General features: G+C 30.8%; 1 protein-coding gene across 1 annotated transcript; it reads right to left on the bottom strand.

Moving 5' to 3' along the window:
- Positions 1-4,349: 4,349 nt before the first annotated feature.
- Positions 4,350-8,767, bottom strand: LOC106321308 (lysosomal Pro-X carboxypeptidase-like). The gene is made up of 9 exons (XM_013759602.1): positions 8,330-8,767; positions 8,061-8,247; positions 7,665-7,798; positions 7,373-7,485; positions 7,038-7,290; positions 6,761-6,916; positions 5,086-5,165; positions 4,951-5,000; positions 4,350-4,776 (listed from the first exon to the last, which is right to left on the bottom strand). The coding sequence occupies exons 1-9, from the start codon at positions 8,720-8,722 to the stop codon at positions 4,634-4,636; spliced, it is 1,509 nt and encodes a 502-aa protein (XP_013615056.1). The 5' UTR covers positions 8,723-8,767; the 3' UTR covers positions 4,350-4,633.
- Between the last annotated feature and the right edge of the window lie 3,073 nt (positions 8,768-11,840).

Genomic DNA, 11,840 nt, shown 5'->3' with positions numbered 1-11,840 from the left:
GGAAATACCGAGGGACCTGTTCCTCGGTTTATTCCGAGGAACAGTTCCCTCGGTATATTCCGAGGAACAGTTCCCTCGGTATATTCCGAGGAACTGTTCCCTCGGTATATTCCGAGGGACAACTCCCTCGGTATATTCTGAGGGACAGCTCCCTCGGAAAATTCCGAGGAACTGGTCCCTCGGAACATACCGAGGGAAATTATACCGACGAAGTTCTCCCTCGGTATATTCCGAGGACATTTCCGACAAACTAGTGTTCTTCGGAATTTCCTCGGAAATTTATTTCCTCGAAATTCCGTCTGAAAATTCCGAGGGATTTCCGAGGAAAAAAGAAATTCCGAGGAATTATTTCCGACGACGTGTTTCGTCGGTATGTCGTCGGAATAACGATATTCCGACGAAATTCCGACGATTTTTTCCCTCAGAATCCTTGATGTTTTCTTGTAGTGTGTTTTTAACTTACTGCATCAAAACATGTGCAGAAAGTAAACTTATGCTGAACTAAACATAGCGTGAACATCGACGCTCTTAGCATCCATATTGTTTTACTTACAAGGTTATTTGAGCCTTTGTTCGGATTTCCTTAAATTTGTTCTTAAAACTATTTTGTATATTTAACAAGTCCATAAATAAGACAAAGTCTAATAAATATCAAAAACATGTACCATTATCATTACCACAAAAACATACAAAATATACAATATATTCCTCCGTATGGGTATGCACATATATCAAAAATATCTCCTACCTCAAAGAATACCAACCATGTTAACTGCTTTTCCTACACAGAACATCCACAACAGCAACAAACTACCCCCCAGATGATAACCATCCGTCAACCCTCTTCATATACAAATATCGAAACTAAACAACCCAAGATAAAACAACGACTACGCCTCCGACCCCGCGTAATAGGAAAGAGAATGATAATTTTTTAGAATCGATTGTTTATAAAAATACCACAGATGAGACGGTGAGAGACAATTCTACACATTTCAACTGCATAATAACTCAATTAATTAAAAAACATAAAAATTTAATATTGTATATGAGAAACCGACATGTTCTAAGTATCTTACCACTAGTAACTAAGAGATATAATATGATTAATTTTAATAAACTTAGTTGAAGATTAAAATTTAATACACAAAAAAAACCTAAGACACTCCTAGAATAGCACTTATGCCAAGAGTATCTAAGTTCTATTTTTTGTTGAAGATCTCAGAAGAAGACCGTTAATTTTTCACCTCTCACCTCGTTTTCTTATTTGCAATAGTAACTAAGGTAACATGTTTTGTTGAAGATCTCAGAAGAAGACCGTTAATTTTTCACCTTTAACACTCCTAGAATAGCACTTATGCCCATAGTTGGGTATTAAAGGTATTAATTTCAATTACTTCGGGAATAAAAAACCCATTTTCCCGGAGATTGTCCTACTATATGTTATGGATGCTTCAATGGAACTAACAGCATCTTCAATGTATGAATCTAGATTTTTTTCTAAAATAGAATTCTCTGTTATAAAGGTGAATTTGTTCTAATATATGATTCTATAATAGAATTCTTTTATTTTAAAGAAAAATATAGAGGAATGTTACTTTTTGTCCTATATTTTGAAGTGAAAATAGCACATCTCTATATTTTCCTCCATAAATAGAAGAACTCTATAGAAGTATATATTGGAGCAAATCCACTTCTATAACAGATTCTCTATTTTAGAAGAAAATAGAGAAAAATTAGAGGTGGGTTGGAGATGGTCAAAGGACAACCCCATCATTTAGATAGTTTAAATAATATTTTATGGTTATAAATGAATATATTATTGATATAATTTAAGTTTATAATTAAATTTTAAAAACAAAAGTTTTTGAACCAATTATAAAAGTACTAGACAAATGGATTTCTAATAGAGTTCTAAAAGTGTATCTTTTGAGATATTATAACTTATAAGTGCTCTCCCCTCTTATTTATTATTTTAAGAAAAAATCGCATAATTTTTTTTTTCAAAATAGCATGAGAAATTGCTTAAACTACCACATTTTTAATATTATTTTTCATGTTTACCTTGACCACAGTTACATTTAGTTTTAAACAAGTGAATAACATTTATATCCATAGAGTTGATTAATCTAGACAATATTTAAATTTGGAAGGTAGAATTTAATATTTAAAAATAAAAAATAATAATTAAATTTAACATTAAAGTTTTAAAAATAATTTCAAAAATAATTTTGGAATTTCGTAATAAAATTTTGAAAGAAAATTTCGATTTTGTTTTTTAAAATTTTATTGTAAAAAACTTTGAATTTAAAAAAGTATAATTCAAAAAATATAAAAATATATTTTTATTTTTATTATTTAATTGAATAATTATTTTTATTTATATATATATATATATAAAGCAAAGGTAACATGTTTTGCCTCTCTAATGAGCTCTCATACTTTATGTATTTGTGAAAATGTCTAAATATAAATAGTAGTACATACATGAGATAAATGTAGAACTTTTCAAAGCGGCATATTAAACCTTCAAATTGGTCTTTATATCAGTGAAAACATCCAATAAAACTCTGAATTTTCAAATTAAAAAAAAAACTTTCAACTTGTATTTGAGCCAAAAAATTCATCAACTTTTAAATATTGGCCGTTTTAATGCTTTTTTTTGTTGACTCGGTAATTTAAGAAACTCAAATAGTCTACTGTTAAACTAAAACTGTTAAACTCGACAAGAAATCGAGACTGAGCTTTCGTCACATAAAACCCTACAAGTAATCGAGGGACAATTCAACTTTATCAAACTGATGAGAATAATACATGACGCTGGAGAGACCACCACAACTTCTCTTAATTGGAGATTACCTCTGGAATAGATTTGGGAAAGATGAAATTGAATTAAGGATTATGTTTTCGAGTGCGGAAGATGAGCTCAATTTGGATTTTTCTTAAACATAATGATTTTTTAAATCATATTGGGTATAACGGCCGTTACTCGAGTTTAACAGTTGACTATTCGAGTTTCTTAAATGACCGAATCAACAAAAATGAGAGTTCAAACGACCAATATTTAAAAGTTGAAATTTGTTTTTGGCTCAAACATGAGTTGAAAGATTTTTGGCTTTAATTTGAAAATTCAATGTTTTAACGGCTGTTTTCTCCTTTATATTATTAAAATCCTTCGGCATGGCTTATTTGTTCATCAAGCTAAAAATGTATCATTTAAATAAGATGAAGTGTCAATTGTTTTAAAAAAAAATATTTTTATTATTTATTTAGTTAATAAGAAATTAAATAGGAAACATAAGTAAAAATTAGAAACCTACAGAAAAAGTTAAAATCGAATAAAAAAAAATCTTAAAAAATACTCGTATTAAAAAAATACATTAAAAATTATATATAATCTCTAAAATGTTTTCAAAATAAATAAATAATTTCATACATATTATCAATATATATGTCAGTTTTATTTTTGGAAAATCATATAAAATAAGAATTATTTTTTTGAAAAAATCATATAAAAATTCTTTAAAACAATTATCAAAAAATAATTTTGAACATTTTACCAATAACACTTTTTGTCATATCACTAGTAACAGTAATACTTTTCAAAATTTTAAATCGTTTAATTTTGATATGTTCGAAATGGTGATTTGTTGATATGTTCGAAACATGGGCAAATTCTGACATATTGATAATAATGGTTTCTGACGCCATTGTCATTGGTGATATAATGAAAAATACTTACTCTTAATCGTGATGTGACGAAAAGTGTTGTTGTTAATGTTAATATGTTTGAATTTATTTTAATTTTTGAATTTTTTGAGCTTTTACATGATTTATTTTAAAACATTTTTTTTTACTGTGTTGTGAAAATTACATTTTAAAGTGAAAAACATTTTAATTTTTTTTTTGTAGTTTTCTAATTTTTATTTATGTTTTCTTTTTTATTTCTTATTAATTGATTTTATTTAAATAAAAATATTATTAAAAAAACACTTTCATGTCATCTTATTTAAAGGTTAACAAGTCATATTTTGAATTTGATGAATAAGTAAGCCATGTTGAAAGTTTTTTTATGATTCAAAAGCCAATTTGAGGGTTTAATATGTTAGTAAAATAACTTAAAAGTATTAATGAATGCTATTTGAAGTTTTTTATGCAATTTTGTCATTTTTGAAGGTAAATTAATTGTGAGATAGTGGTAGAACCCAACCCATAGATGGGGTCCCCATCATGGGGATGGAAGAGTTATTGAAACTCTTATGTGGCCAAGAAAAACTCTCAAAGAAGTTTTGTAAATTGAGCCCATTTTTATAAATCAGATTATGGTCCTTTTAGCGTAAGCCCATGAATAATAATAGTCGCGTGATTAATAAAGGAAAAGAGTAAATACAAATACATTAATCCATCCTGAAGGATGGCTTAGAGACCTGCACCATAGATCTAATAAATATGACTTCAAAATTATTACAGAATATAATTCGTTCTGATTCCAATGTGGCCTAGGAAGAATACCATAATAAGATTCACAGTATTTACTGGCTTTCATACCGATCGATCTTCATTTGACCATGCCTCTCAACCAGGACAAGAACCACTTATTGATTTCTATATATTGTGTATATTATAACCAAACTTAGATAGATATGTTAAGAGCTCTTAAATCCTTTTGATACGTTGCAATCCAAGATTCAATTATTTTAATTTCCTTGTCTCGTTGCATCACCAGCCACTCCGGATCTCCTTTCCTCTTCATGACAATGTCTTGACAATGTGAACCTGCTCATTTAAAATTTATTAAAATTACCTGGGAGTTTTTTTTTCTTATACGTGGGAGTTCAAGAATAGGATGAACGTGGGAGTTCAGCTATCCCAATTCACGAATAACGACAAGGAGTTCATCATATTCTTAAACAACTTGTTGAATATGCTTAAATACAAATGAAAATTTACCATTATTTGATTTGATGGCGACAACACTATCTGAAATATCCTCTAAAACTCTGAAAATATGTTAAAAAGAAACCCCGTAAAACATTTGTGTATTATATATCTTAATTTATTAATCAATTTGTATTATGTTATTACCCGCCGACGCTATAAGGATCTGCCAATCCATTAGAGAAAATGATGTTGCTCCCAAATTTTCGGAGGATTAGCTTCACATCCTGCACAATATATATAACATTTGAAAAGTAAGTTCTAGCTGATTGGTTTTATCAAAATTACTAAACTATTAACATTAATATCGGTCCAAATAACCAGCGGGGTTAGCCTAGTGGTACTTGAGGGAGCTTCGGCCCCAATACGGTTCCGGGTTCGATTCCCGCTGGCCACCCGGGCTAGCGTTAAATCGCAAGAATACGTGGACTGCCGTGGGCCTCGTGGGATTAGTCGGTTGACCACGGTCGCCGGATCCCACAGTTATAAAAAAAAAAAAAATTATCGGTCCAAATAACGGATATACAAAGCGACCAAAAAAATCTCTGGTCCCTTTTACTCCTAAACACAAAATTAAGAATGTAAAAATACTAAGGAATCCAAAAATACAATTTGTTTTATGAATGATGGTTTATCTAACTTGTGCCCCAAACTGGATGCTATTGATAATATATGAGTATGAGATTAGTTAACTTATAATATATACTAGGTAATAACTCGCGCCTTGCGCGGAATGTGATTACTAGTTTCGTTATTTTTTAATAAGGAGACATTAATCTGTTTAATCTGGATATCGGTTCGGTTTTAGGTTGTTTTTTTGTTTTTAATCTCCTAAAATATAACTATCATTTTAAATCAATATTTATTTGGTTTGTTCGGTTACTATTATTTGTTTGTTTTCATGTTATGAATCTTAGATAGTCGTGATGTCGAACCAATGGTTTCATATTATAGTTTCTAAATGGATAATAGTTAAAAAAAAAAAATTATTAAGACAAATAATTTTACTACAATTTGGTCGATAGTAAAAGAAGCATTAAGAAAAAGAATATTTTAACATCCAAAAAAATTAGATATTTCAGTTGTGGTAAATACTTAGTTATAAGGTGCTCACGTCAATGTGCACATGTATGTGTATGTAAAAGTATATAAAGAAAGTTGATAAATATATAAAGATACTGTTACTTAATATTAAATAACATTTTTTTAATAATACATGAAAAATAAAATTCTTAAAATGAAATTATTTAAAAACAAAAATACTGTAAAATTTATATAAACTATAATATATAACTTATATATAATTCTTTAAATATATGTATATATATATATATGCATATAACAGATCAAATTGGATATCCGTCCCTATAAATATTGATATTTGTGATTTGCTTTTTTTTTTAACGAATATTGCATTTTAGTATTTGATTTGCTTCGTATAGTAACGGATATCCGGATTTTTCGGTTCGAATCAAAACGGATAACGAATCGAATCAAAATTTATGAATATATAATTTGTCCAGCTCTATTCGTAAACAATAAAAATAACGTAAATAAGAATCATGCATGTGAGTTTTATATTAAAAAGTAAAGTACATAGTGTGAACATATTTATGTAGAGTTTGGTTAAAAAACTTTCTACATATGACATGTGTCCATTTTAGTGTGAACACATTTATTACAATGATTTTACACGTGACATGTGTCCAGTTTAGTATGAACACATTTATTACAATGTTTCTCCTATACTTGTTTACAATATATATATATCGTGACCAAAAGTTTTTTATTTAATTATACATACCTTTCTAATTATATATACCTGAATTCCAAAATACGTCGTGATCCAGTGTGGCCGAGGAGTGACACCATAATCAGCTTTACATCCCTCAATGTAACTGGTCATGTTAAATGGTGTTGTTGGGAACATCGTGTCTTGTTTGTCATACCCCACCGGCATCACTATCTCGCTGCAGGTCTATACAAAAATCGTTTCATGACATTTTAGGTATCGGTTAGACGAATTAAAATCAAACATAATTTTTCTACGTATACACTCTATCAGGTTTCAACATGGTTTTTAACGTGAATTTACGTGCCTGCCATCTCCATGCTTTATTATTGTTTGTAGGATGCGCAAACATATTGGTGTCATAGCAAGATTGGTTGCCTAATAAAGCGACAGCACCTGCGAAGATCCGATCAAGTAAACCTTTTTTACGGTTTGGTGGGTTGTTGTCGATTGCGTTGCACACGTTGGTCACCGAATAACTAGGACCCCGATTGTATTGAACAGCTTCGGCGTATATTGTACTCAAGAAGTCTTTGATATCGAAGCTTCCGTTTAATGGACTGGAAATATAATTGTATGGACGAAATAAGTATAAATTGTAGATTAGTTGAATTTTATTTTTAACAAAAAAGTCTTTCTTACGCGCAAGTTTTGAATTGTTTGCTAAGGATTAAGAGACCATTGGGTTTGGCAGCAACTCTATCGATTTCTTTCCAAGATTTGCGGATCATGTTATAACATCTCTCACTCGTTCCCTTGAGGAATATATGGAAGAAGAAAAGATGAAATCAGCATTTAGTTTAGACTACAATTAATTAACCTAAAACAAAAATTAGTGAAAAACGGAATAGTTGAAATTGAAATAAAAATATAGAAAAAGATATCTTATGTATTAATATGTTCTGTAGTAATTGAATAACTGAATAATTATTACCTTAATAACCTTGGTTACAATATAATAGTAACCAAATTTAGGACGAGAATCTTCAAAGTAGAGAAGAGGAGCTGAAGATGCTAATGCCCCGAGTGCTATGTGCGGATATTTTAGCCTGAACCATGCCGCTAACACTGTGTACCAAGAAACATAAAAGAAATGATTATTCATTTTACCTTTTTATTAATCATATAACGATATTTAATATTATCACTGAGAAATCATATAGTAATCATAGTAAAATGTTAAATGGTAACTATATCAAATAAACAAAGTACCATATACTGATGGTAGTAAAATGTTCAAGGGTACACCATAGGCCACAAAAGTTATGGTTACGATATTTTGTATATCTGGTATCTATATGTATATATATAGTAGTGAATATGGACTTACTTCCACCATATGATCCTCCTATGACAATGATAGGACTGTGTTTGGTTGAGTACTTTTCTTTAACATGCAAGAGAATTGCTGCATAGTCTGCTAAAGCTTGTGCTGCATTCAAATATCCCAAGGTACTCGCGTTCTTCAATGCTTCTTCTGCAGAACCAAATGGCATCGTCTTCCCATAATACCTATGCTGCGTTATATATGGTATACATTTACATACAAACAATGTTAAAGATATATCTAACCGCGCAGTTCTTTATAGCCATACACACCTCTATGTAGACAAGGAGCGCTTTTAAACGAGGACCGTTGTCACGAAGAAAACCGATGGCAGACAAATCCGAATCTAACGAGGATTCTTCTCCAAGAAACGCTAATATCGGTGCATTGTCTTTAGCACCAGCCCAGTGTTTTGAATCGATGGCGTATCTTTGTTGAAATGTCATGTAGCTTTTTGGTGTGAATGTGAAGTGGTCGAGATTCTGATTAAAGTAGAACATTTTTAGATTAGGGTCGTTTAGTTTTTGCGTCGGTGCATCAGGTTCATTCGTTAGCATTTTTGGGGAAATCCCAAGTCGAGGGATCTTGCAGTGTGCAAGAGTGATGAAAAAAGACGACGATGTTGAGAATATTAATAGAAGGAGAATTGGAAACGGAAGAGACATGTTTAAGTGTTTTGTAATATATCCTAGTAACTTTAGTGTGGTATATTAATGATCTCTAAGTTAATTGGCGTAAGCTCATGCAATAAAGCCTTTATATAGTTGCCAAAAAGTTATAATCCCTTTTGTCGTGCGAATTGTTTTCTATATAATTCAAATATGTTTGTATACGTGCATGCTTTTATATATATGTATGTATATATAAACCTAGGCCTCGGCATAATATCCATAACCCGAAATCTGAACCGAACCCGAACCAAAAAACCCGATCCGTATCCGGTCTGAAATGTAAAAAATATCCGAATGGGTCTTGTAAGATGGTACAAAACATATCCGAACCCGAAGTGTTATTAACCGAATCCGAACGGGTAACCCGAAAAACCGAAAAACCAAAAATCCAAAAAAATATCCGAAGAAACCGATCCGAATGTCCAAAATAATATACAATATAATTATATGAAACATGAATATATACTTCAAATATTCAATTTCATATTTATTTTGAAATGTTATCTAACAATAAGTATTTAAAATTTAAATAACTACCTTAAATACTTAATTATATATAAATAAATATATATTTCTTATGTTTTACTTTTAAATTTTAGATTTTATTTCTGGTATATCCGAACCGATCCGTATAACCCGAATCCGAATGATATATGATTACTTTATTGGTTCTATGATGTGATACAAAACCGACCCGAACCCGATGTATTATATCCGAACCCGACCCGTACTTGCAAAATTATTAGAATGAGACCTAGGAGGTGTTATAAAAGAGAACCGAGATCCAAAAAACCCGACCCGAACGCCAACGGGTACCCGAACGCCCAGGCCTATATAAACCGTCACTCATTCATTTTTATGTTTGTACACTAAAAAAAAAAAAATCTATCTTTTAACCACGGACTTGGTCAAAGACAGCTCTTTGATTAACACAAATTTGTCAAAAAAAAAATTCAAAAAAAAAGACATTGTCACAATTGACTACAAATTTGGTTTCTACTTAATTTGTTGTCGAAGTATGGCTAATCAAATGACAAAGAAACAACAATTCTTCTCATATTATTTAGGGGCCTGTTCAAACAAAATAACAACATTATAATAATTTATTATAAATTTAATACTTTAATATATATATATATATATATACTAATTTTATTTTAAAATTTTGTGCTTTGAATTTATAAGTATAATTAAAAATTTAGAATCAGAATCTTTTTGACCGTTCCACTTGCAAGTGACATTAGACGGCTATGCGGTCGTCTCAGCCATAGCCTGGCCACGATGTTTTTGTGGCAAACTAAACATTGCCAACGTTATGAGCGAAAGCCAATTTCTGGCTACCTAGCTACATTTAAGCCGCATAGTATCCTTTAAAAAAAAGGATTTTAGGCACATACATATACTAGTCAGAATTGCACATTTTGAAATGTTTACTTTTTTTTTTTTCGGTTGAGAAATGTTTACTTTATCACAAACTTACACATATTATGTGACCATTAACTTATTACGTAGAACCAACTCACACGGTAATGGAACAACCGTGGAAAATCCTTGGCAGATCATTTAGATAATTTAAGGTTTTTTCGTTAGTTGCATAGATGTAGGACAATTTTCGTTATTTAGAAGATTCACAATTTTTTTGTTTGTTTATAATTTGCTAAAATGTAGGTCAATTCTTTACCCAAACACTTTCTTTGACTTGTCCGAAATGCTGGATGGGGGACAACGACCTCCAACAACGGTGCTCTCGTTCTGATGTTTCAATGGAATATTCTCAACCACTAAAAATATGTATTTGCTTGCTAACTTCATTTTTATTTCCATTACAGTATTGACTACATAGAGAGCACATGGAGCATATTGATGATTTTAACATATGAAATATTCTTTTTGGTTGGACATTTGTAATGTTTTTTGTACTGTGCACTGTACATAATTAATTCGAAAATTTATCATTTTCACCTGTTATTGCTGCCTAATTATTAACTTGCTGAATGCTATCGTTGTAGCAGTGAATGTTAATAATGGTGTCATAAATAGTCTTATATATTATAAAAGGATGTTGCGTTCAAGTAACTCCAAAAGGTTACATTCCATATATTGATGTTTTCATGCTGGTAAAGGTTGCGCGTGCAAAGCGACGTGCATATATTCATCCAGGCTTTTGGCACCACAAATGTACATGCTTGCTTCATGAATCTGCTATCGTTTCTTTATTTCTCTTATGTATAGTTTATAAACACCAGATCTTATCATACATTAGTGCTTTGGCCAAGACTTTTTCTATAATGGGTGATATACTTTATTAAGCAAACAAATAACTAAATGACTGTGAATAAAAAGAAAATCCTTTAAGAGTCAGCCATTGACAGAGTTTTTTTAAAAACAAATTGCCCATACTTTCACTTCCATTTTGTGGATAAAACATATAGAATCTTCAACTTATAGTTTATACAGATAGGAAACAAACATAAATCATTATTCTACAGACAAGATTAGTCCGTAAGAACGAATAAAAGTTAAAAAACCAGTCTCCTTGTGAACCAATATTCCGTTATTTAGTTTCCCAACATGACATTCATCAACCCGTATGCTAGATAAATTAAAGTAAATATTTTCATAATGCACTCATATACGACATATGAACCGTTGCTAAAACTAAAAGTAATCAAACACTCAATCATATTTATGATTTTTATTCGCGTGGGGACAGTTCCTACCGAGTGTGTTTGAGGACCCAGCCTCTTTGCTTGTAATGGGAGTGAGCTATTTTTCAACCATTAATTTTGACCAAAATTCTATTGAAAAGTATATTAGTTGATAAAGTTCTTCACACTTCAAATGGTAATTTTATTCTTTCATTAGGTTCAGACTATCTAGTCTGTGTTCACATCTTATTTTTATGTCTCTTTCATGCGAACACTTTCAATCGGAATCAGCTACTTTTCTTATCATGTATTCATGAAGTTTTGACCTAACACTACAAGAAAACAGCAAGGATTATGAGGGAAAAAATCTTTGGAATTTCGTCGGAATATCGTTATTCCGACGACATACCGACGAATTAAGTCGTCGGAAATAATTCCTCGGAATTTCTTCTTTCCTCGGAAAT

The sequence above is a fragment of the Brassica oleracea genome, unplaced genomic scaffold, assembly GCF_000695525.1.
Source record: "Brassica oleracea var. oleracea cultivar TO1000 unplaced genomic scaffold, BOL UnpScaffold01409, whole genome shotgun sequence".
Classification (NCBI taxonomy): Eukaryota; Viridiplantae; Streptophyta; class Magnoliopsida; order Brassicales; family Brassicaceae; genus Brassica; species Brassica oleracea.
The sequence above is the reverse complement of the archived record's forward strand: the minus strand, read 5'-3'. Positions and strand labels throughout refer to the sequence as shown.